Source organism: Heloderma suspectum, chromosome 7 (assembly GCF_057233095.1).
Source record: "Heloderma suspectum isolate Gila_16-S chromosome 7, 16-S_ref, whole genome shotgun sequence".
Taxonomy (NCBI): Eukaryota; Metazoa; Chordata; class Lepidosauria; order Squamata; family Helodermatidae; genus Heloderma; species Heloderma suspectum.
Genome location: NC_139464.1, coordinates 112324283 through 112350944, shown reverse-complemented (window position 1 = coordinate 112350944; position 26662 = coordinate 112324283). Strand labels below are relative to the sequence as shown.

Below are 26662 nucleotides of genomic sequence, written 5' to 3'. Positions count from 1 at the left end.
GAGTGTGGTGGCGCGAGACTTCAGTGGCTGTTTTGTATTTGAGGGGCTCTGCTGTGTCTTTCCATGCCTTTTTAGGTAAAAAGTGGGTGTTTTGTGCTCCTTCATTTCCACACCATCAGTTTGTCAGTTCCCCAGCCTGAGACTCTCGCGATGGTTTGCAGTCACAAGGGTGAGCGCTACGTGCCTAGCCATCACTCCAAAATGGTGCCCAGAGCTATGTTGTTCCTCCCCCAAGACCCTCCCCTGCCCTTGGGCACTGAGTCCAAAAGCAACCGTTGTGAAGATACGAAACTGCAAACGTGTGAAAGTGTGATTAAATACAGTCAGGACCAGAAATATTGGAACAAGGATAACTGTTTTGGCAGTTGGCCTCTGTACACCACCACACTGAAGTTGAAAGAAAACACACCCAGACGGGAGCGAAGTCAGGACTTTCAGCTGTAATGCAAGGCGTTTGACAAAAGTGGGGCACTAACCATCCAGGAAGTACAGCCAGTGGCATACACACACACACATTGTTGGTGGCTCATAAGTAATGGAACAAATGGCTGACAAGCAGCTGCATGGCCAGGTGTGGCCCGTTTCCTGGGTACCCCATGACCAATCAAGCAGATAAAAGGCCTGGAGGTGGTTCTGAGTGTTACATTTGCATTTGGTAGCTGTTCACTGGAACTCCCAACATGAGGTCCAAAGAGGTGTCCATGTGAGTGAAGGAGGCCATCATTAGGCTGAGGAAACAAAATAAACCCATCAGACAGATAGCAAAAACATTGGGAGTGGCCAATACAACAGTTTGGAACATCCTGAAAAAGAAGGAATTAACTGGCAAGCTCAGCAACAGCAAAAGGCCTGGAAGACCACGGAAGACAACTGAAGTGGATGACCGCAGACTTCTGCTCATGGTGAAGAGCAATCCTTTCACAACATCTAGGCAGGTCAAGAACGCTCTTGCGGAGGCAGGCATGTCATTGTCAACATCTACAGTCAAGAGACGGCTTTATGAATGTTAATACAGAAGCTTAACAACAAGGTGCAAAGCACTGGTAACGCTCAAGAACAGAAAGTCTGCATTAGTCTTTGCCAGCAAACACCTAAAAAAGCCTGCCCAGTTCTGGAATAAGATTCTTTGGACTGATGAAACCAAGATTAACTTGTACCAGAATGATGGGAAGAGAAAAGTATGGAGAAGGAAAGGAACAGCTCGTGATCCAAAGCATACCACATCATCTGTCAAACATGGTGGAGGCAGTGTTATGGCATGGGCATGTATGGCTGCCAAAGGAACCGGGTCACTGGTGTTTATTGATGACCTGACTGCTGATAAAAGCAGCAGGATGAATTCTGAAGTGTATAGGGCTATACTTTCTGCTCAAATTCAGCCGAATGCTGCCAAACTGATAGGACGCTGTTTCATATTGCAGATGGATAATGACCCAAAACAAACAGCAAAAGCTACCAAGAGTTTCTCAAGGCAAAGAAGTGGGATGTTCTTCAATGGCCAAGTCAGTCACCTGATCTCAACCCAATAGAGCCTGCTTTTCACTTACTGAAGACAAAGCTGAAGGCAGAAAGACCCACAAACAAGCAGCAGCTGAAGGCAGCTGCAGTAAAGGCCTGGCAAAGCATCTCAAGGGAGGAAACTCAGCATTTGGTCATGTCCATGGGTTCCAGACTTCAGGCAGTCATTGACTGCAAAGGATTTTCATCCAGGTGTTAAAGGCGATCCTTAAGTTTGAAATGATGTTGGTTTATTCCATGACTTATGAGCCACCAACGACGGGTGTGTGTGTATGCCTGTATGCCACTGGCTGTCCTTCCTGAATGGTTAGTGCCCCACTTTTGTCAAAGCCCTTGAATTACAGCTGAAAGTCCTGACTTCGCTCCCATCTGGGTGTGTTTCCTTTCAACTTCAATGTGGTGGTGTACTGAGGCCAACTGCCAAAACAGTTATCCTTGTTCCAATATTTCTGGCCCTGACTGTAAATGAAAACACCCCTCTGTGCCTTTGTAACTTTGCAGCTGTGAAGGGATGGGGGAGTAAAGGGGCATCACAGAGTGATGCAGGCACTGCACGCCTACAACACACCCACTCTAAGATGCGAAGTTAGTTCAGGAAAGGAACAGATGGCTCACAAGCGCAGGGAAACCCATAGCAAACGAAAAACATTGCAGCAAAACGACTCTGGAACTCCGCATTTTCCGGGCGAAAACCACGAATGTCTGCGAAGTTGCAACTGTATCATCTATTACGAGGGACCTCGACTCGCACCTGCCCCGGAGTGAAAGCCAAGTGTAGATGGGGCCCAGGTGTGTTGTGACTGAATGGGTTTCACGAAGAAGCTAATGCTCCCTTACTATTCTTTTTAGCCACATACACCTTCCCAGCCATTTTTGTTGTTCCTTATTACTTTTAACTATCCTTTCTACATTCCTAGATTTGTCTTCCTTCTTTTCTCTCCACTTCACACTTACACCTCCATGATGATTATTACTCACTAAGTGTTATTCCTCTACCACAAAATGTTTCTTCTGTCCCTTGGAATACAAGTGCCTGTTTTGTCTTGCAAGCACTTTCCACTTTGGGTTCTCAAGTTATTTTCCACCCACTAGACTTGCACAATCAATTTTTCTGGACTTCCTTCTTAATACTACAGAGACACTAGCTGCTTTTATGTAATCGTACTGTGATCTCTATAGAAATGCAGCGGAGAGAGTAGCCTTGTTGCAGGATAACAATTATATTCACTTAAAAAAGAGTTCTAGGGAGGGGTGGGGGGAGCACATATTTTTAGAAGAAAAAATAAGTTAGAATAGAAAAGGACCTTCAAATGATGGGGCTTTGTTATAAGAATGGTCAGTTTGCTTCCTTCTGCTGTTTGAAGGACTACGGAAGCACTCAGCTGCTAAACTGGACACATGAACAAACTTTACTGGACACCCCCAATACTTCACACATATTTGTAAAACTGCATTGGACATAGAAGTAGGGTAGTGTTTTCCCCAGCACCTGTGATACAATGGGCACTATCCAATTAGCAGGCACCTTGGACAACTGTACAAAGATTTGCATGTGTTCATTAAACTGGGAAGTTCTATTTCCTGTCACATTAATTATAGCTACTATAGCTTAATGAGAATCTGATGTGGCCATTAGTTGATTTTTAGGACATCTGCTGGGATGATCACCTAGAAAGGAAGGTCAGCCCTACCTTCATTTCACTTCAAAACTGTAACTTTGATCCAGAGGTAACTGATGTTCTCCTCAGACAGACAAGAACATAAACAAGGAAGAACAGCACTTTGAAGGCTTCAGCTGTGGAGCTGAGGGGCTCTCCATCAGCTTCAACAGGTCAGCATTCTTTATATGGTTGATCAATTATTTTAAACAAATGTTCACTATCATAAGCTGTTTCGCAGAAATATGCCCTAAAAGCATAATTCAACACAACATAAAGATTTTCTATCCATGACCATATCTTTATAGATCTTTCTGCAGTTTCAGATACACTTTTTCAGGATGCTGTACCCCTGCAAATCACATAGCATCCATCTGCGTAGCACCAGTGCAGAACCTTAGTATTTACACTAAGTTTCATTCCCAGAAATACTTGTAGATGTAGATGTAAACCCTGTTTTTCCCCCTTTTGTGAACTACATTTCATTGCCCATTGTTAATAACCAACTTAGGAGACAATGGCTGAGCACATCAGAGTCTGCTGTAGCTTGATGTAGCTTAAACATGGGCCAGAATAGGGCAGGATTTCTGGTACACATTGCCAATTTGAAAAGGAGCATGGGCAGAAGCATGCCCATGGACACCCGCATATACGCACTTGCACGTCCATAGGGCAAGAATGGGATGGAACCCATCAGACAGCAAGTATCCTGGTTATTGGGCTGTATGCAAAACCAGCCACTAAAGTCTTTTATTAGAGTAAAAAAAACATTCAAGACTTCAGGTGACCCAGAAGTTTCATTTTTATTACAGTGGAACATACTAACTTATCCTGTAATCTCTTCCCCACCTTCTTAGAAAGCAGCAATTTAGCAAAAATTCCTTACACAAAAATGTAAATTTGGTAACTGCCTGTTAACAGAATGCCACAGACAAGCACCCTTGAAACTTAGGGACAAACTATATGTGGCTTGGGAGATCCGAGATTGTATCACCCAGTGGTTTGGTGATTTTACCTTTAAAACAGCAGTAGGGCACTCTGAATGTGATTGGAACAGTGATGCTGAAGATGAGGGGGTTAATGCTGCCCCCCCCCCACATTTTCCCAATCTAAATCATCCCCCAAAAGCTGCTATAAGCCCCACAGTGGGGAAAATACAAGTACCTGTTCATGGGCAGATCTCCCAACCTTTTGATAAGATGGGGAGGCAGGAAACTTAGAAATAAGTAGGGCAAAATATTACAAAATGATATCTATTGTGTTATTATTATTGGCACATGAACAGATTAGGAAAGGAACTTCACAACCCATTAAAGGCTTGGATTGTAGATATGGAGAAAGCAATGAAAACCTTTAAAGGCAAACTGAAGAACTGCTTAAAATTGGGGGGGGGGGAATGCTAACCTGACAACATTCTACATTCATAGAATAGCAATCTAATTTTTCCCCACAAGGCTTCTTTCCAACTGCCTCCATTGGCATATAGGTGTGAGAAAATCATCTGCTTTAAAGAGAATGCTTGAGATTTTCCATTGAGAAACACTCTTTAAGACCTAAAGGCTAGTTCACACAAACAGATGAGGTGGTGAAACTATTCCTGGATTGGATTGTTCTACTTCTGACTAAGGGTAGTAGACTGAATACTACTCCCAATAAAACAAATTCCCAGCACAAAGAACCCTAGATGTCAGGGAGAATATGCTAATTTTGTGCATGCAGAGATTTTTTTTTTCCCACAGAGGAAAATTCAGCAAAGCGATTCCCTCATCCACAGTCTGAAGTGGTACAGCCCAGGAACAGGTTTGTTCCCCCCCCCCCACCTGATCTGCTGCTTGTGTGAAGTAGCCCTACATAACACTTTCTTTTATAGGTCAATTAAAAAAACAAAATCTATTTTTACAAAGAAAAATAAGCTACAATTTTCCCCCACAATTTAAAATTAGTGGGATTTTTAAAAATCCCTTAAGAGCTGTTTGAAGGGAAAGACATTTTTAAAACAAATCACTTCCACAAAGAATGTACTTTTATTCCAGCCATCTCCCCACATTCTTTTAATACAAAGTGGAGCATTTCATCTTCCTAGCTGATTCAGCAGGTTTAGGGTGCAATCTTATGGGGATAGACAGCCTCCTCCGAACTTGGAGGCGGCCACCTATCCCATGCTTGGCAGGAGAAGCACGGAGGGGATCATTCCCTCCACGCGTCTCCTGCTCTGCATTTGCGGCTAGAGAGCTGATTTCAGCTCTCTAGCTGCGGGAAGGCGGAGCAGAAGAGGAGGCTGCCGGATGGCACATAGGATGTGTCATACTAGCATTTCCACCTTCCCCACCCTGGAACGCACCCCGGAACGCCCCGTTTTGGCCGATCCGCACTCCCCTTCCGAGCACGGAGTTTGGGGCTGTTCCTCTCCCCCCTTGTATTTTTTTTTTGCTAATGGAAAATACCAAATCTTGCAGGTTTTGCTATTAATGCAATATGCACAAAAGTAGGAGATCTTTATGGTCATGGTGTAATATCAGCTTCAAGGAATTTGATAAAGATTTAAAAATTTCATACTGAAATCACATTTACATGTGAGCAAATCTCAATGGGCATGATCTAGGTAACGTTAAGTGCCTTTAAGTCCCATAAATTTTGCAGTAGACTGAAGCACATACTTACATCCACAATGAAAGGAATGGGGCTTAAACCCCATTTCAGCTTTGGCTGGATTGTGCCCAATTATTTTAAGCAGCACACCTCACAAGCAAGCTCAGGTCCATAGTCTTCTTGCTTGCAAGGCCTTCTTTGAACTCTAAAAAATGACAACATACTTAGGTCTCAAGCAAACGTTTTGTTGAGGAGGTCTTCCTGTTGTTTTTGGTGTAACATTCCGATTCCCACTGCAGGTGCTGGTAAAGCTGGTCTACTTACGAGACGGAGCTGCAATTAAGTTAGAAGGATAGCGTTACAAACTGGTCCTTATATGATCAGGATTACAGTTATTGGGTAAAATCCAACATAAATCCTATTTAGAGTAGACCAATTAAAATGAATGGAGCTTAAGTTAGTCATGACTAACGTAAACCCTATTCATTTCAGTGGGTCTACTCTAAATAGGATTTATGTTGGATTTTACCCATTGAGCTAATCATTCAGGCAACAATCCTGCACACAAGCTGCTTAAATCCCATTGTAGTCTATCAATGGAATATGCAGCGCAATCCTAGTCCCACTGTGTTCAGTAGGCTGTACGTCTTAGCTTTTGTGTTTAGGATTGCAATCTTAAACAGCCAAACTGTGTCCAAGATTGCAGTCTTCTGCATTATTCTGCATTTAGTACTCCTGTGAGAGAGAAAAGAGGAAGAGGATCCATGAGTTTGTATTATATTACTGGCGTGTACCATTTTTGCTTTCTGTTCTAGAACTCTATCTTGGCTTCAGCATATATCTAAGGAGGCAGAATACTATAAGATCTGCCTCGCCCCCAACTTGCAAACCTAGCTCCTCAAGCCCGCCCCATGTCCAATAGCTGTAAGTACTCTAGAACAGACCGGTGGCATATTTCCACCTCTTTTAGAATTAGTACTCTCTTTTAAAATAACAGAAACTGCCCCAAGTCTTCCATGTTCCAGACAAAAACAACTTAGATGTGTTTTACAGCCCAGTCCTATGCATGTTTACGCAGAAAGGCCCACTGTCTTCATTGGGGCTTACCCCCAAGTAAGTAGGCACAGGGCTCTTGTCTTAGTTCCCTTGATATCCAAGTCCTTGCATTGCCTATAGATAATACACTGTGATAAAATGTGTATGTTAGCATGAACCCATTATTACTATTATTATTATTTCTTACAGCTACATATCGCCTTGCTTCCATCATCATCATCACCACATATCCCGCCTTTTTTCCTCCTTAAGGAGCCCAAGGCGGCTTGCATTATCCTCCTCCTCCTCTCCATTTTATCCTCGCAACAACAACCCTGTGAGGCGGGTTGGGCTGAGAGTCTGTGACTGGCCCAAAGTCACCCAGTGAGCTTCCATGGCCGAGTGGGACTAGAGCCCGGATCTCCTGACTCCCAGTCCAGCACTCTCACCGCTGCACCACGCTGGCTTTCTCGTGGAACTAAGGCAGCCCATCCAGTCACAGACCAGATGCGAACCTGCTTAGCTTTAGACCATTATGGCAGCAAGGATAGGAAAAACTGATTTCAGGTATATAAGCTCAACTGACTGCTACCTGAATACCAGAGGACAATGACATTTTACCTTGCAGGCCAGTTGCTTCTCAAACCTTGGGGACACAAACGTCCAGGGCCCCATGTTCTGTGGTTCCTCCTGACTCCAGATGAATGCTGCACAAGAAATAAGATGCCTTGTGTTAGCTCATTCCATGGATTCTGGTCAATCTTCAGCCTCCATTTGGGCTCCTGTTGTTCTTTGCTGCATATTTTTCAATCACCAGCATCCAGAGCCTCCCTCCGCCCCCACCTCCACCCCTGTGCACATTCTAGAAAAAAAGAGCGGCACACAGCCCCAGCGTCCAAAAGACCCCTGTAGTTTTATATCGCTTGCTTGGTCCTCTTTCAGACTGCGTGCTGCCTCTTAAACGTGCAGTAGGAATCTCCCCCCATCCCCCAAAACCCTTGCCACTCTTCAGTGTTTGCCTTCATTATTTTCATTGTGGTCTCAGAGACCATCTGAAACTGTGGTCCATGGGCCACAGTTTAGGAGCAGTGACTATAAAGGAAGTTTATTACCATCAGGTTTGGTGACCATGTATACTAAGACATACAAAAAATTACAGCACATTAGCAAAACAGGTTGAAAACCCTTAGAGCGGGGGTGGGGAACCTGTGGCCCTCCAGATGTTGCAGGACTCCCACTTCCATAAGCCCCAGCAATGCCTATGGTCAGGGATGATGGGAGTTGGAGTCCAACATCTGGAAAGACATAGGTCCCCACCACCCCCTGCTCGAGAGAACCAGGTTTTAGCCAAGTCTTTTTAAACAGCTAGAGCCCACCAACCTTTGGCATTAGTAAATTTGTTCAGCTCCTGCTGCAAAGCTTCTAGTGGGAAAGGACACAGTTCTTCTAATCTGATAATTGCAGTTTTCTGCTTCTTTTCTTCAAGCATCTCCCGGTGTTTTGCCAGAGCATAGTAATGTTTCCCAGAACAGAGAACCACTCTGCTGGCACTACAGGGCAGAAAGACTGGAATTATTTCAAGCATGCTGAGCCAGAGACAATGCCATAAATACATTCAAAAGGTTTAACTGCTCAGGAAACACAACTCCTAAAATGAATTTAATCTTACATAAATTGTTTCTACCCCACTCCTCCTGTGTAGCTGTCTGATCAGCTGTGTTTGAACTCAAAAGAAAGCCAGCATGTTATAATGGCTAGAGCCTGGAATGAATTCAGATCCAAACTCCTGGTCATTCATAAAGCGCTCTCTCTCTCGCTCTCTCAATCACACATACACACTCAAATGTACCTCACAGGGTTGTTGTGTGATTAAAAGATTGCTCTGAGCCTGCCTTCAGAACCACATTGCTCTGAAGAGAAACAGGATATAAATGTAACAACAAATGATTCTGCTTTTACACCAAGGGCACAAACAACCGAGACAAATAAATCTATGGGCACAATCCACTCCAGGGGCTCCATGCATGAAGGACAGGTCTCTGTCTACTTGCACTGTATAGTTTACTCAAACTACTAGATCCTTAATCCACACTCTAAACCAGGGTGCATAACCTGTGGGCCGCAAGTGGCTCTCAGCTGCTTCTAGTGTGTCCCACAGAGCCATGGAGACTCACCCCAAAATTTCAAGGAAAACCCTTCCCTTGTCTCCCATTTCTCCTGAGAGATGGGAGATAAGAGAACTGTTTCCCTTGCTAGTGTTAGCTAGGGAATGTCTGGGGCTTCCTTTGCCAGCACTAGTAAGCCTTTCTCTCCCATCTCTCAGGAGTGGAGATAAGGGATAAACACTACCATGGGAAACCCTGTGGTTTCCCTTATTTCCAACCTCTCAGGAGAGACTGGAAGGAAGAGGAGAGTTTTCCTTGCTAGAGGTAGCAAGGGAAAGCCCTATATGAGTGCAGGAGGAGGGCAGTGTGTGCAAGTGTGAATGGATATATGTATGTATGTGTGGGTGTATGTATGTGTGGGTGTGTGGACCCTGGCACCCCAGTAGATATCTGATGTGGCCCTTGGGGCTGAAAAGGTTGTGCACCCCTGCTCTAAATCTATGATTCTTGCTCAAACCTAATTTTTTCACTCCATTATGAGTTATCATGCTATTTTACTGCCTGCTAGATTTATATGCTGTTTAGAATGCTGAATACTAAAATCATAGTTCCAAGTTACTTTTTAGGATCCACCGTTGAATCGCCAATGACTGATCTGAACATTGTTCCTGGGGCCATTTCTTCTAAGCTTGACACAGCCGCCTACAGAATGGGTGGGGGGAAAATGAAATGTATGTATAGTAAATATATTTCAGGCGTCAAGTATTTAAATTAGTAGTTATATAGCTTCTGAGCAAAGTAAATCTTGGAACCATTAGATTTACAAGGCAAGCTGAGAACAACTTAATGACAATGATGAAAACGCTGGGTAATAAGATGGTTCCATTACTATGATGGCTGAGATTTTTAATAAATATTTATTCACATTCGAAGATCCAACAAAACTGCTATCGTGGGAAAAATAATGCTCCCAAATTAAACTTCAGCCATACTTTTACCTATGAACAGTAATTTCACATTTTGTTGTATTACTGTAGCTCTTTTGGGGAGCAATTTGGGACAGGATAGGGAAGGAGGAACAAGCTAAGTGTTTTTTGGCCTTCTTCTGGTGCTGCATTAGTTAGCTTTGGCAAGAAGAATGAACAAGGAAGTGAAACGCAGCAATGTAGTTTTACGGCCAATGCTCATATCCTAAATCCATCATTCCCCACCGTGGTGCCCTCCAGTTGGGGTAGACTACAACTCCCAGCATCCCCCAGGCAGCATGCTGAGATTTGTAGTCTGACATATGGTAGGAGTTGTCGTCCAACACATTTAGAGGGCACCAGGTTGGGGAATTCTATCTTAAGCATACCTATGTAAAAGTATATCCTACTGAAGTGATGGGTCTTCCACATAAAATATTTCTAGGAATGGGTTATAGGGAAGACTACATTTAAAAGTCTAAACATAAATTAGCTTTCTCTAAGCCAGTCAGTAAGCTTTTACTTTTCTGGGCCAATGGCCATTGCAAATTATTTTCAGTAATGTAATAGGGATATGGAGAGAGAGAATGAGAGAGAGAGATACGCACGCACGCACATAAGTAATGCTTATTTTAGTAGAAGCATGGCATAAGCTCAGTCTTTATGTATTACTGCAGTTACTTCAATGTGGCTTCTTCCAATGCTGTTCTGGTAACACAGAGATGAAGGAATCATATGGGCAGGCACCAATGACACAGTTAGCTCCCATATCAGTATTCACCTCCAGGCAACATTCGTGTGGGAATAAACCACATCACTGGCCACCCCTACACGGTTCCTTCACCCATATGGCTATTCTATCAGCTCTGCTGAGAAACCAGCTGCTTTTGGCATTACTTCTCCCTAAACTGGAACCTAGCAGTATCCATTTCATTAGACTACCTGAACCTTTTCTATTCCAGTAGAATAAACCTTTTCTATTATAAAAACTGTCCCGCTAAGACTGGTCTGCATTTTTCCTCCCCCCTCCCCATGTCCTTTTCCTTTTTGTGACACGTCTTTTAGTTTGTAAGTCTGATTAATCCGTAAGCTGCTCTGGGAGCCTTTTTGGCTCAAGAGCAAGACAAAAATGCTTTAAATAAATAAAAGTGATACTGGAAATATATGGGAAGAAGTGACAGGTATGCAGCTCCCAAACAGCTGTGCTAACATGCATAGTTTTTAGAATACAACGAATGAAAGGAAATGGGTGGCAACCAAAGCAGAAAGTCTTTTTACACACAGGCATCCTTAGCAGGGTTTTGGGAGAAGCAACAATTAGTGGTTTCCGGAAGTTTCGGACCATCTGTCTACGGAGCAGGTGAAAATACTGTGCGGGAGTTGTTGGGTGTACAACAGACATATTAATGTGGTCGCCATCAACACCCTCCTCTGAGCTATCGGAGATCTGTGAAAGAAACAAACTAAAATGTGAAGCGAACGTAAACTGAGCAAATACAAGTCATCCCCACACTCAACCCAAATAGACAAGGCCCTAAAAAATGTCATGAGGCTCAAGGAATATGGGAATTTTTAGAATGCAGAGGTTTGAAGTGTAAGGACTTTTAAAATAGGACAAGTTGTGGATTCCTGAGAGGATCTTTTAAACCCTAGACAAGATTCCCATCCTTGCTTTTATCCATGCTTGCAGTTTCATCTCTTTCTGTTAAGCATTAAAAGAAGAATCCTGTTCAATGTCAGCTTTCTGGTGATAGAACATTACTATCTTGAAGAGAAGCCAAACTGAAGCACAGGTACCACAACTGGCGCAGGCAGCAGGACGTCTGGGCTAAAGCACAGGCAGGCCTGCAGCTCTACCTGTCTCTTTTCACACTGCGTGGCTCACTTCCTGCTCCTTTGATCAGACGACTAGGGCAAAACCATAAATGGCACGAGAGTGTTCCATACATACAAGTATATAATATTTTAGTGGTTCTTTAACCAGTGGAAATCAAGCTGACGTAGGGAAAATGTTAAAGTCAGAGATCTCAGGAAAATAATGGTTATGTATGTACTGACAGCCCACGGTACTCTCTTAGCGTAGGTAGCAAAGGATATCTATTTTTGACAGATGCTTTTCCAGACTAAGGCGCCACTTATCAAATAAAAAATAATTTATGCTAACTGTTCTGATCGGTGCCGGTGAGGACGTATAGCCTACTTATGGTTTCCTTCATATGTGCTGGAGATGTACCAGGGCGAGATCATAGTGGCCTGAAGTTAATATATTAAGTACGATCTGAGATAAATGTATTAAGCTGCCTCCAGAGGTGGCTCTACTCCTACATACTAAAAGCAAATTCATTCTCCAAGTTCCTAGCAAAAAACGGCACCATCCACGCACAAGAGGGAGGGATCAGCAGGTTTCGGGGAGCTCCGAAGCGTGTAAGAGTATAAAAAATCTTTAGTTTTTTTCTTTGTCTCTAAGGGGGACAAAGGGGAAGGAACCCAGTAACAGCCTGATTAGAACTGAGCATGCTCAGTGGGCAGCATTGAATGTTGGCCGATTGTTGGGGGGTTAACAGAAAACTGGGGTATGGGGAATGGAATTAAGTATCCTGGAACAGGGCATGGCTGGCTCGCTGGAACCCTGAAGAGGAGCTGATGGGGAAGACGCTGGGATGGGGAAGATGGGGAAGATGGGGAATGCTGGGAGCTGTAGGCCTTTTTCCTGTCTAAACGTGCACAGGATTGCACCCTTATTTTCTTTTAGACTGTAATGATCCGATTAAGACCACACTTAAGGAGAGTTTTCAGATTTTCAGACTTCCCTCTGATACCAGCCAATGATGATTCTTTGCCACACAAAGTTGTTTTGGTTGAACCATATGACAAAGGCAACTTGAGCATGCACAATTCTCCACCAAGTATGCACTACAGTATGCAAGACAGTCTCTCTGCCATGCTCCATTGTGATATACCCTCATAGAGCATGGCCCGTTCGGCTACCTGCAAGAAACGTTCAATTCGGCAAGAAGAATGTTCCGGTCCTGCCCCATCGTAGCCATGTGGAAGAAGAATTACTATTCCACTCTGTAAAAGCCATTTTGCTTCCCCTGGAGGCAGGGAGAGAAGGGGGGGCAGGGAGGGAGAAAGAAAGAGAAAAAGACAGACTGCATCATTTTAGATGCCAAACTGAGACTTTAAGATGATCTGCAGAATCATATCGTGACATTTCTGTCATTCAGGGCAAGCCTCTTCATATGTTAGTCTCACCCGTCAGACACCTGATATGGCCGATAGCTGCTCTCACAGAGGAGAAAAAAAAACACGTGATGTACTTCAAATGATAAAGAAGCACGTTTTTGCTAACATTCAATGAAACGTTTCTTTTTTCCAAAAACAATTACATATTTATCCAAGAACTGTGAGCTGCTGCTTCAGAAAGGCCTCTCAAAAACACTGCAATCTTGGAATGCATAAGATTTTATGTCCCTTCCTCTTGCACACACGGCTGGACACTGTTTCCCTTTTGCACAGCATGCTAGCTGAAATTCACACATGGGAGTCTGTCACGTGAAGGCTGCAGCATTAAGTGATGATCTGCATGTGTGCAATTGCCACAGAGCTGACACACCACAGAGCTTTCTTATCACTGAAATAGTTCATACATTCAACTGCTAGTCATAGAGTGATCAGTCAACTGCACGATCCTATGCATGTCTACTCAGAAGTAAGTCTCACTGTGTTCAATGAGGCTTACTGGCTAGAGTAGCCTTCCCTAACCTCGTGCCCTCCAGACGTGTTGGAGTACAACTCACATCGTCCCCAGCCAACATGGCCAAAATGACCATGCTGGCTGGGGATTATGGGAGGCATACTCTGACTTATCTGGAAGGCAACAGGCCGGGGAAAGCTGGAGGCAGTGTATTTAGTGATTTGATTGATTATATAGGATTTGGCGCCACCTTTCATAAATGCACTTCAAGCAGCTTGCAAAGACTTAAGATATTAACATCAAAATTAAACTGAATTAAAATAAGATAGCAACGTATAAAGAATGAGCCTGGTGTGATGAGATACTAGAAGGAGCAGGCGTGAGTCAGCTTTGAGACGAAAAACAGCTGCCAATGTATTTCTATTAGACACAGATGTTTGAATCTCACCTCCAGAGATGAATGTATCAAATATTATCTGAGCTCCGTTAAAGAAATCTCCAAACTGAGCCTCCCAAACGGGCAACAAGTTGGGGCTTTCAATACTCATTCCATACTCAAAGCCAAGCACGGCTTCCTCCGAGAGGGGGCTGTTGCTCACCTGACAGAGAGAGAACGTGAGAACCCGCAAGTAAAACAACGTTTTTCCCGGAAGTCTGCATGCCAAGAAACCAATCATTTTTTAAAATCAAAATTACTGTACTGAAAGCAGATTATTTTTTAAATTATCGCGGAGGTAGACTCAGACTACTATCCTATGTACATTTAGCTGGAAGTAGATTTCATTGAACGCAACAGGACTTCAATCTGGGTGGACATGTAAATGACTGTGCTGTCAGATATTTTGAAAAATACAATGTTGGATACAATCCCAACCTAGGACACTGTGAAACTTGGCACGTTAATGAGAACTGTGGACATTCATTTCTTCTTCTTTAAGTAGCTTTGAAGTATGCATCTGATGAAATGCAAGCTGCATTGCAGAAATATGAACAGCAGTTTACACCAGCATCACAAAAACTACCAGCACAATCCTATGCATGTCTACTCAGAAGGAAGTCCTGTTGAGTTCAGTGGGGCTTACTCTGTAGAACAAAGGGCATTTAGTGCAGGAGGGTCACGACAGGGTCACGGTGTCATGTAAAGAGCTCACAAACTCAATTGCAGGATAAAAGCTCTTGTGTGAAGGAGCCCGTGGTATCATGAAATGCAGTGCAGTTCAAAATGCAACCTTACCTCAAGAAAGCCTTTCTGATCTGGAGACATGTGATTCAAAGGGATGTAGGTTTCGCCTGTCTCTTGGCAAACCAACATTGCATGCCGCTGGCTGAAGGTTCCTCTGCCAACATCTTGCCCGCTCAGACGAATATTAAAACCTTTGTATAAAGCAAAGGTACGGAGTAACGTCAAAACAACCCAATAGATCAGATGTTGAATCGCTTTTGGCCCAAGGGCGGAATTCAATTTCAGAGAAGCTCTGGGGTGGGGGGCACATTCCAGTGGTGAGCAGGGCCAAATGCAAGAGGGGTCCGGCCAAAGTATCAAAAATACTGCGTATTTTAGCTTAAAGCTCTTACTGTCAGTAACTGAACCTTAGGAGAGGCATTTCAACCTTTTAGAAGGGGGGGGGGGACTGCACAAAGCCAGGAAACCACCAAATAATCGGAGGCTGGGGGAAGCCAGGAGGACCATACTTGGCTCATGGGCTTGAACTTCAACATCCATGCAACAGATCAAGAAACAGTAGAGGCGCAATCCTATGCATGTTTAGACAGAAAAAGTCCTACAACTCCCTGCATGCCCCAGCCGGCTATGCTGGCTGGGATTGCACCCTAAATGCATCTCCTCTCAAAGGCACTCTCTTCAAGTAAACACTGACTTTTATTAAGAACTCAGAATCAAATTTGTTTTCCCCTTCTTGCTGAAACATTTCTTTATCCATTTTTTCTAGCACTGGCTGTTCCTAAATATCGCTTCTGACGGCATTCTACCAATTACTTTGGGGCAGTTTTCTTACACAATAGATATTCTTGTGCTAGTTATCTGGAACCAAGCTAACCTGTTCCCTCTCCTTCAAATGGCTGAGAGGCAGTAAAGTCCTGAACTCAGGCAGGGAAGGTTCCAGCCCAGATCCCCAGCCAACTCACTGGATAGCTTTGGGCAACTCATAATCCCCTCAGTCTAATTTACTTTACAGGGATGTTGCAATGATAAAACAAAATAAATCTCATTCACTCCATCCAGAACTCCTTGGAGAAAGTACAAGGTATGAATATAATAATTGTTCTCAAAAATTAAAGAATTCTAACTACCAACACAGTGTAATGATTTCCACACCAACCTGGGTGTTCTGTACATTTTTGTCTGCTTCTCATCTCCCATCCCAAGCACTCAGAGAGTGTTACAGCAACTGCGATCCCTGCAGGGTGCCCAAGCACCTAGACAGGGAGTGGTGTTTAAAGTACCTGGCAGGCCATAATACACGACTGGTGGTTTGCCTTTAGCTTGGTGGGTTATCTGTTGTGCAGGCTTACCACGATCTCTATGAAATGCATCTGAACTGCCTCAGATTGGATAAGCCAGATACCAAACCATTTATTAACACTGTCTGAATCAGAAGCCAGAACCGAAACCACATTTTTAATGGCTCGACTCCCTGGATTCAAGAACCTCAAAGACCGAGATACCGTTTCACCAATGGAAATTGGTTGAACAGGTCAAGTGATACTTTCCAAAGGATGAGAAATATATCTGTACTTCCAGCATAAGTGCCATACAGAACTCCCCACCCCCAATCCCACATCATGAACTGTTTTGCAAGGGCTGCATACAACCAAATCCTTTACATTTATGCTACAAGCCTAAGGGGATACATAGCTCTAGTGGCAGCCTTAGGGATTTTACACTCATGTGGGCAACCTCATGTGGGCAACCCACATACCCGTTGGCCGCTATCGGTGCAGCCTGAAGACCTGCGGAGCCCCACCAGCTACCAGCTGGGCTACAGAGAGCAGGTCATTCTTTCCCTACTGCTAGTAGCAGAAAAATAGTGAACTTTATCAGAATCACTGGAGAGGGGAGACATTCAAGCCTCCCCCCACCCCCCACTCAACCATCCTGATCAGGATTGCTGGGGGTGTGAAGCTTTAACCTCACCCCTCCCAGCAGTCCCTGCAGGCAGGACCAATGCTGCTATTAGCAGCAGGGGAACAGCGATTTTGATCAGGATCAGGGGCGGGGGGGGGGGAAGCATTAACTTTCCCCCCACCCAGCAATCCCTGCAGGCAAGATCACTGTTTCCCTGCTGCCTACCCGTGGTTTAAAGGCTTACCTTGACAAAGCAGAGAACCAAAAGCTAATGCTTCAGCGGTGGCCCAGTCTAATTTTACTCCTTCTTCCATTTTCAGTATTCGTGACTGCACATCCAAAACAAAAACAAAAAACCCAAAGTCACAACTTTGTTAGCTTAGCTTTTGGAAGTTCTACCCTGTTTCTGCCTAGTTTCTGGATCTTGGAACCAGTCATGCAGAGCCAGTATGGTGCAGGGGTTAGAGGGTTGGACTGGAGAGATCTACGTTAAAATCCCTACTTAGCCATGAAGCTCACTCAGTGACCTTGGGACAGTCACACTCTCTCTCTCTCTTACCCTAACCTGTTGTAGGGATAAAATGGAGAGTCCATATACGCCATCCTGAACTCTTTGGAGGAAGGGTGACATAAAAAAGTAATAAAGAAATACAATATTTTGTTATGCTTTATACCTTGCATACCAAGAAGGCTAAAGATACAGGTTTTGAATAATGGATTTTTATAATTTTAATGCAACTACATTTTATTATTTAGTTTAAATGTGGTTTGATTGCCTTCCATATTTCTACTAGCCAGTTAAAACTTCAATCTTTTATTGACTGATTAATAATCCCCTCCAAAAAGCAAACATTTAGGAAGCTATTGAGTTCTTCATATATCACAAAAATGCACCTATATTGATGTTTTGGTAATACACAAATACATTTAAATAAATGGGAGGATCAGTAGCTTCCTTGTGAGTAGTCAGATAAATCTGTCCATTATGTTTATATATTATTTAATTGTTATGAACCGCCCAGAGAGCTGTGGCTGTTGGGCAGTTTAGAAATGTAATAAAACAAATGAATAAATTTAAATGTAGCCTTCCCCAACCCAACGCCTTCCAGTCACATTGGACTACAACTCCCATCAACCCCAGTCAGTGCACCCATTGCCCATGATGTCTGAGGATGGTGGGAGTTGTAGTCAGCACATTTGGAGGAGGCTGAAATTAGCCTAAGCTTGCCAAAGGACCCCCCAATGTGTTCATGGGTGAGTCAAGATTTGAACCAGCTCTCAAGTAGGTGCTCTCAATTGTCACAATATCATACTTGTTAGTGTTGACTCTGAGTGACTCACACCTGAGTATGTGTCTTCAGTATATGGCTGTGCAGCTGCATTTCCTCTGGCACATCCACAGACTTGGCCCCAACAAACTGAAGGAGTGGAACCGGTATGCCTGTATCCCATGTGGTGATCCTTGCCAATGGCTCTGCCATGCTACTCCAATGAGCCTGAAGATTGGTGGACGGAGGGGTGTACAAAGTCATGCTGGCAAGATGTTCATTCAACTTAGAATAATAGGCGGTCTTTATCTCGGACACTTCTTCCTCTGTCATGAGTCCCTGGGCTACTAGACACTCTGTGTAATTGTCTGGAATACTCTTACGGGACCTGTCAGGGGAAACAAGTTATTAAAATACAGGAAGTTGCATCTTGCAATGCCCTTTATTTTTGAGTTGCCCTTGAAAATGGTTTGAAAGCTTCAGTTGGTGCAGAATGCAGCCACTCTGGTCTAAGCCTGCCTGTAAACCTGAGGGGCCATTTTCTCCCATGCGAATCTTCTCATACTTTTAAAAACATCAAGTAAGGCATTCCGCAGCAGGGCCTTTTCTGTAAGGGCATCTACTATTTGGAATTCCCTGTTACTGAAGTGTCTGCTGGCTGAGGTCAGCTTAATTTATTGTGTCCAGCTAACCCAGCAATTTTTTAAATAGCTGTTAGCTTAACCGTGTCATTTTGCTTTTTTAATTACGTCTATACTCTTTCTCCTGGCAGAAGAAGGCAGCATGCATGTGCAAACTCTTGCATTGTGGCAATTGGAGAACAGGCAGCAAGGGGTTCTGACCCCTCCCCACTAGTCTGCATCATGGCACAGGGGTCTCTCCTTAGGCTTCAGCAGCTGTGCCTGGCCCTCCAACTGCCCACCTTCATCCACAAGGAGAGCCGGGGGGATCACAAACAGACAAATTATCATTGTGACCCATTCAGGGGGACAGGGTATCTCAAAATCGCCCCCCCCAACATTTCCATGATGATATAAGCAGGCTCCAGAAACTCAAGCAAGCAGTGCAAGTATGTTTACTGGCTAACTGAAGTACAGCACTTCAATGGTCAGTAGTCACTCTCTTGTTGAGCCTCCTCTAGTCTGTCACTGATGGCCAAGAGGACCATCTTCCCCCAGACTCCTATTCCCCTGTTCCAAGCCCCAGTGCCTGCCTCACCTGTTTCAGCCTTGAGATGTTTCGTCGTGCTGCAAGAGCTGCTCTGCAAAACCAACCCCAGCTCTCCCAGCTATACTTCTTCCAGAGGATAGGGAAGATTGCTCTGAAGTAGCTGGCGGCAGGAATTTACATTTCAACTGCCCCAACGGTTATCTCCAGGGATGGAAATCAGCCAGTCACGTGGGAGCTTTCTCAGCCTGAGCCGAGAAGTACCCAGCTTGGCCAGAGCTTTTCTCCCAACCAACTCCTCTTGTCTTCCTCTGCATCCCCTTCTTCTGCCGAGCTGCCCAACTCCTCCATATCACCTCTACTTCCTTGGGGCACTTCTGAAGCAGTTAAATATAGTTCTTACCCAATGTCTATCTTGCCAACGATGCTGCCTCTTGACCTTCTCTTAACCTTCTCTCCCATGGCAGTCTGATATCATTAGCTTGCTTCTCTGGTGCTTCTTTCAGATGTGCTGACCATTTATCTCTCTTGTCCCACCACACTTCTATCTTTTCCTCCTGTTTAAATCTTCCCTCTAGCCTAGGCTGACTCCCTACCTCCATCAACCCAATTGCTGGCAGGTGAGCTAGCATCCTGGATTGGCTGGCAGATCTCCATGGAATGTTGTTTACATGAGTTACAGTTACTGGAGCCTGCCACCAGTCTGTGATTGGCTGTTCATCATTGACAAAGACCTTTGTTAAACTGCCAAAATCCTCAAAAAACCAAGGATCATTAAAAAAAACAGTTTTTTCATAAAATATTATGCTTTTTCACAATTAAGCCTTGAGGCTAGATCCAAGAGCAGGCTCTTTGGACCTTGCTGAATTTTGCACCTCTGCACTGAAAGCTGAAATGGTGTTCCAGCTTTGGAGAAGACAAGACAATTTCTCCTTAATATGCAAGAGCTCTGAACTGCAACTGGTAAAACAGTTTAAGTTTTATCTATACTTAGAGTCAGCTGGTAATGACCGCAATAGCTTGGATCAGTAATTTACAACTGATGTTCCAAGGATCCCTGGGATTCCTTGGAAACTTATCAGCGCTTCCTCAATAAGAGGATCAGTGAGAGAAGATGAGCTCTCCTGGAAACCACCACCAATTTCTACCACCAATCTTACCCTGCAAAGTGCAGCCACAGGGAGACGCTGGGTGTTCTAGGGCACACTCTCAGTTCTTCTGAGATAAAGGTGAGGCCAGTGCCCTGCATTGAATTGAATGCGCCCCCTTAAAATGTCCCAGAATTCTCTGCAAAGTATGGGAGTTCTGTAGCAGACAAGTTCATGTGGCTTCCATGAAAACAGGAAGTCTGAAAACTACTTCCTTAGACAAGGAATGCAATGTAAAAGTTCTCATTAAAGTATTTTGGAAAGGCATTGCTAACAGGATGCATTCTCTCTCCTGTGTCACATTAAGCCATACCTGATAATTTTATACATGGTGGGGTTAGTGAAAGATGGCTCATCTAGTTCATTGTGCCCCCACTGCCGGTAGCAGAGCAAATCCACAATCACGTCCTTACGGAAGTGGCGTTGGTATTCAACAGCCAATCGGGTGGCTCGGATTACTTCTTCGGGGTCATCCCCGTTCACATGGATAACTGCGCAGCCAACTATCTTGCCTAAAAATGACAGAAAGAGTATGAAAGACCCATTCAGTATGTGAAGAACTAAGTGAAATGCAGCTCACCAGCAACGTATGGAAGGCAATGAGATGAAGAACTAAGCGGGACTGTGAAATCAGGAATGGTGGACAAGCATTTGGATGGCTACAAAGAACGGCTGGTGGGCTGCAGGGCCAGCCCTACCATTAGGCAGACTGAGGCAGGCAACTCAGGCAGCAGATGTGGGGGGGCAGGGAGCAACAGTGAGGTAGGACAGAGCTGTGTGTGCACAATGTAGACGGCTCTGCATCTCCTAAACTACCCTGCTGCCCTCAGGCATGGTGGAGGATGCTGTCCTGTTGCCAGCATTGTAGTTAGATTCAGTTGCCAGTCTAGTAAGTTTTTGTACACAGAATGGGGGTGGGACATCTTGTTCTTCACCTCAGGCAGCAAAATACCAGCCCTGGATTATAACTAAAGCACTTCAAGGGCGCAATCCTAGACATGTTTAGACAGTAAAAAGTCCTACAATTCCCAGCATTCCCCAGCCAGCATGGCAGGCTGAAGATTGCAGGGACTTGTAGGGCTTTCTTTCTGTCTAAACACACACAGGATTGTGCCCTAAATATATTAGTCTCTTTATATTCAGGAATTGCAGTTTCACATTCAGTTATGATACCTCTCCTTAAAACACAGCATTCCTGGCTACATGCCTGGTCTCCCCCACCCCTCCCATTTTTGGCAGAGAATTCAAATGTGGCAGCAATACATAGAGGATATGATCCCTGAAATATTTACTGTCAGAACTATTACCAAACATTTGCATTCTAAACCCACTTAACATATGACCATTTCCCTCAGAATCACGTGATACATACCAATATCACTGCAGTACAAAGATGACCTCCCTCGCTCTGCCGGAGTGGTGTAGCCCAGCTGGTTGTTAACAATCAGATGAATACTTCCACCTACTCTAAAATGTGGCAGATTGGAGAGTGTAAACGTTTCGGGAACAATGCCTTGTCCAGAGAAGGAAGCATCACCGTGAACCTATATCACAAAAGGAAATGGAGAAGTTACGTTGGTAATTGCTGCCAGTTCTTCGGAGGACACTTGCCCTTGTTCATGAGGGAAAGCTGAAAGGTTGCGACAATTATATTTACTTAGAAAGCATAGTACATAAAGTCCACCACTAATTACACACTTTTGTTCATTCTTTTTACTAGGATTCACACTACCTTGAAATAATGGATAACACGTGTGTCACAAAATCGTACAGTTGGAGGGGGGCTTTGTACCCCTCTGCGTATTCATTTATCCACCCCTCTGCGTATTAATTTATTTCATTTCTATACCGCTCAATAGCTGAAGCTCTCTGGGTGGTTCACAAAAACTGATTTTTGATTTCCTGCTTGGTGCAGGAAATCCAGAGCTAGAGCATCCACAGGAGATGGCTGTCCAACCTCTGCTTGAACGCCCGTATAGCTTTCAAAATATCCCAATCAATAGCTTCCACAATTTTTGGAACTTTAATCTTCAGTAAAATGGTACTATTTGTGTAATTCAGGGGTGGGATGAATTCAATTTTGAAGAAGTGCTTGGAGCCCACATTTCAGTGGGTGGGACCAAAGGCAGAAGGGGTAGGGCCAAAATTCCAGCATGTTTGAGCTGAAAGCTCTTACAGTCAGTAACTAAGGCTGTGTTTCCACCAGTGATTTACTCCAACCTGGCTGCACGGTGAGGTCTTTGTGTTTCCATGACGTCATGGCCATTCAGCACCAGCCCCATATTTTATCGCTGAACAACCGCTTCTTCTGAGACTGCTTATAGTCTGACTTTTTCAGCTTCCCACGGCTCCATTACTGACCTGTTTCCACAATCGCACTGGGTCTAGTATCATAGTCCTGCCTGTGGGGCGTGTAGCCCAGCCTTTGTGAGTGTGTCGCTCTGACCTCAGTGACCCAACCCTTTGCCTTCCTGTTTTCTGGAAGTTTCATCGCCGTTTTGGAACGGGATGCCGAGGGACCAACTTTTAAAACATCATTGAAAATAAGTACTAGAACACAGCCCATGACCACAGTCAAGGGGTGTTTTCTCCCATTGTGCTGAATGAGGCTTGCCCTCTCAATGACTACAGAAATAACAGAGAAGCCTCTCAATTGACATGGCACATATCAAAGCCCAATTCCTTAAATGTGATTAAGGGCGATCTTGAGGCTTTGGTCCATTGCCTTAGGACGTAACTCATTCACAGCTTCCATGGAGAGGTCCTGTGCATTAAAATGGGGGCTAGTTTCGGTCTCTTTCCCACAGCAAACCCATTAGTATCTCCTCAGAAGTAACTCCCATTGCAGTGAATGAGACAGAGATTCCCCCTCAATTGAAATGGCACACATTAAAGCCCAATTCCTTAAATACGTTTAAGCGACCAAGCAAGGCTCCAATGAATTGCCTTAGGAAGAAAGTACTTCGCAGCTTAGCTATCCTGCGGGTTACAATGGGGGCTGGATTCCATTTACTACTCTCGTTCACCCAACAAACCCATTAGCGTCTCCTCAGAAGTAACTCGCATTGTGATGAATGAGGCTTGCCTTTGAATGCCTACATCAGAACTGACAGAGATTCCTCCTCAATTGAAATGGCATGCTTTTAAGCCCAATTCCCTAAATGTGATTAAGCGCAATCTCGAAGCTTTGGTCCATTGTCTTAGGACATAACTCATTCACAGCTTCCAAATAGAGATCCTTTGTGTTAAAATGGGGGCTGGTTTCGGTCTCTTTCCCATAACAAGCCCAGTACTGTCTTGTCAGAAGTAACTCCTATTGTGGTCAATGAGGTCTTCTGGGTTAAAATGGGGGCTAGTTTCCCTCTTTGTGTTCTCCCCCCACTTTCCCAGCACAAGCATATGTGTGTCTACTCAGAAGTAACTCCCATTGTGGTCAATGAGGCTTGCTCCTGAAATGCAGGTGCATCTGGACTTTCAGGGGAAAGGAGAAAGGGGGAAAGCCTCTCTTCACAGCAAAGCTGATTTCTTTTTAAAAATACCGTACTCCTCCATTAGCTTCTCCCTCCATGGTCCTGGAAACATGGCCAAGGAGGTGGGAACACTGATGAGGTAATCAGACCCAACCCAGGCTCCACTCAGACTCTACCCAGCCATCAAGAAAATAATTCAATTAGTGCTCAGTGAAAACAGCACAGAGCCCCAAGCTACAGCAATGATAAGCCAGGACTTTAAGCACTGTGGAAACTGGAAAAGGAGATGCGACTGGGGAAACATCGCAACGCAGTTGCAAACAAAGTGAAGCCGATAGCGTGGAAACACGCCCTATGCCTTAGGGGAAACATTTCAACCTTTTAGAATAGGAGGAAAATACTGCACAAAAGCTGGAAAACCGCCACATTATTGGTGGTCCGGAAAAAGGGTGTGTGGCCATCTGGGGAACCCTGGAAGGCCAGACTGGGATCCCAGGAGGGCCAGATCTGGCCCGAGGGCTTGAGGTTCCCCACCTGTGATGTAATTAAACTTATATCCTGCTCTCCATTTCTCATCGAAGCACTGACAAAGCCAAGACTGGCTTACTGTAACAGCCTCATATGCTTGCAGGCCATTCCCTGGCCCCACAGAAGTTGGCCTATGGCATCAACTCACATCCAGTTGTCTGTGATTATAAGCGACCCCTTCCCCAGCTCCTTGGACTGATCTTCAAAATACCTGCAGGCAGATGACTTTGTCTCCAGGCTGTGCGGAACTGTCCAAGGAGTAATCTCCATCAAGCAGAGTTTGTTGTCTCCCCCTTGTTTTGCCAACTGCCACGGGGTTAATGGCCTCTAGATGGGAAGGGTTAGGTAGCAGGATGACATGAATGGGGCGGTGGGACCCGAAGTCCAGATCTACTGACGCTGTCAGGTGGGACAGTACATCTCCAGTCGCTGGTGAGTTCTCCGGAAATTCACTCAAGCCTCGCATTTTACGAAACATCAGCTTCACAGAAAGAAATGGACATTAAGCTTAAACACATTTGCAGAACACGTTGAATGCAGATGAATAGAAGCTGTCTATCGCAGGGGTTCCCAAACATTTGGCCGAACTAATTCTCTCCCCTTGCTAGAGATTCAGGTCACGTAAAACAACCCACTCTGTGTTCTTCTATCCCAGCCCACCTTTCAACGCATCCCGTGCATTCTAAACTCCCTCTCTGAAGCCACAATTTGCCAGTGTTTCTTTTAAGGACAGATTAGTCATGATGGCATCCCACTAGGGGATGCAACACGTGAATGCTGCACTTACCACATGAACTGGCCTAGCCAGTTAAAGTGTTATTTAACATATTTGCATCCCTCGCTTCCTTCAGGTAACTCAGAGGAGCATACAGGAGTTATTCCATTTGATCTCCATAACAACTCTAAGAGAGTGCAACTGGTCAAAAGCACCTAGCGAGCTTCACAGCTCACTTTGAACCCAAATCCACTATCCTATCCATACTAGCTCTCCAGGCTTCAAGCTGATGTCTGCAGCTGCCAGGTATATGCTGACCAGGCATGGAATCTCTCCGCGTTGGGCACAGTAAGTGGCTATCAAACAATCCCTGCTGTTTCCAGTTAAAATATTAGGGAGCAGGTGATAGAAGAGGCCTCTGCCTGAGACCCTAGATCTTTACTGCCAGACACAGTAGACAATACTGGGTTAGATGGACAAAGATCTATTATCAGGCAACTTCCTATGTTACTATGACCTCCACATGGAGCTACTAATATCCAGAAGCATTTCCAGGAGCCTTTATATGCCAGCTGTTATGTTTTGGCTAGAACTCGGATACCTACGTTAGAGAGACAATTCTGAATGTTTTTCTACTATTTCTATTTATCATTAAGTTGAAGCTCACAATAAACACTGTTTTAACATCAATCCTGTGAATGTAAAACACATGTAGCTTTTTGGCTGAGGCATTTCTATATGAACTTACACACAAAGTTAAATAATGTATTAATACGTGTTGAAATATCTGTTGTATGACATCTGGGTTGCCAAAAGAAGTTCCAAAGATGTCTAAGAGGGCAAGCCCAAGACCATTAGCTTCCATGCAGCTTTTACCACTGACTTTTTTGAGATGTGTATTTCCAAATCAAAATTAGTCACACCTGGAAGAAAAATCCACTACTTACCTCAGGTGGAAACTGAAGAAGGCCTGTGAGGAGATTGAGTCTGCCTCGATGAGGCATTCCAAGTATAATGTCCGTCACCCCACTATATGAGCACATCTTTAACAATTCGTGAAAGAAACCCATCATGCTCTCTGCTCCTTCACCACCATATCTTTTCACTGTGGCAAACTTTGTAGCCAAAAAATGATCAAATTCCTGTAAAATATTGTGATTACATATTTTTTTTAGAAGAATGCATCTTTGATAGCACATCAGGCACAATGCAGATGTAACATTCACCATCTTATCATCGGGATTTGGAGACTGGGAGATGGCTAAGCGCTTGTGTTCCCCTCTGCTGCATGAATCTCCCTCTCCCTTTCATAGTTTCCATTAACCATAGTGTGGCTATGTGTGATCTGTATCAATGCTAACCATGGTTAAAGCAAAATCAGATTGGCTTGTAACCATGGTTTGCTAGCTCAATTCAAAGCATGATTTCAAATTGTGAGGGTAATCTTGGTTAGCACCAATGCAGATGGAAACAGAAAACCATAGAAGGGAAAAGTGAATTTGTGCCAGAGAGGTAAGGAGGGAGTGTGCAAGCCCATGGCATATAAGCACAGTAGCTATTTGTGTGATCATCTAACCATAGTTAGGAGATCAGTAATATGTTGTGACTTCACCAGGGCATAGTTATGCTTTGAGAAAAATGAACAATAATTGATTTAGTACCTCCTTCTTAAACACTCAGATAAGAGTCTATTGCCCTGTTCGGTTCAGTTATA

At 44.2% G+C, this 26662-nt stretch overlaps 1 protein-coding gene across 3 annotated transcripts in view; it reads right to left on the bottom strand.

Moving 5' to 3' along the window:
• Positions 1-420: 420 nt before the first annotated feature.
• Positions 421-26662, bottom strand: part of DHTKD1 (dehydrogenase E1 and transketolase domain containing 1) — a 33347-nt gene continuing 7105 nt past the window's right edge. For 2 of the 3 annotated variants that reach the window (XM_084811558.1, XM_084811557.1), the window contains exons 4-17: positions 25896-26090; positions 24445-24714; positions 21608-21779; positions 20549-20747; positions 17996-18308; positions 16897-16981; positions 14802-14941; positions 14016-14166; positions 12859-12965; positions 11153-11317; positions 9525-9607; positions 8181-8350; positions 7422-7507; positions 3461-6098 (exon numbers count right to left, since the gene is read on the bottom strand). In XM_084811558.1, the coding sequence (XP_084667684.1) occupies positions 5997-6098; positions 7422-7507; positions 8181-8350; positions 9525-9607; positions 11153-11317; positions 12859-12965; positions 14016-14166; positions 14802-14941; positions 16897-16981; positions 17996-18308; positions 20549-20747; positions 21608-21779; positions 24445-24714; positions 25896-26090 (2238 nt within the window). In that variant the 3' untranslated portion in view covers positions 3461-5996. Of the gene's footprint in view, positions 729-3460; positions 6099-7421; positions 7508-8180; positions 8351-9524; positions 9608-11152; positions 11318-12858; positions 12966-14015; positions 14167-14801; positions 14942-16896; positions 16982-17995; positions 18309-20548; positions 20748-21607; positions 21780-24444; positions 24715-25895; positions 26091-26662 lie in introns of those variants that run through there. The other variant, XM_084811556.1, reaches the window with a different exon arrangement.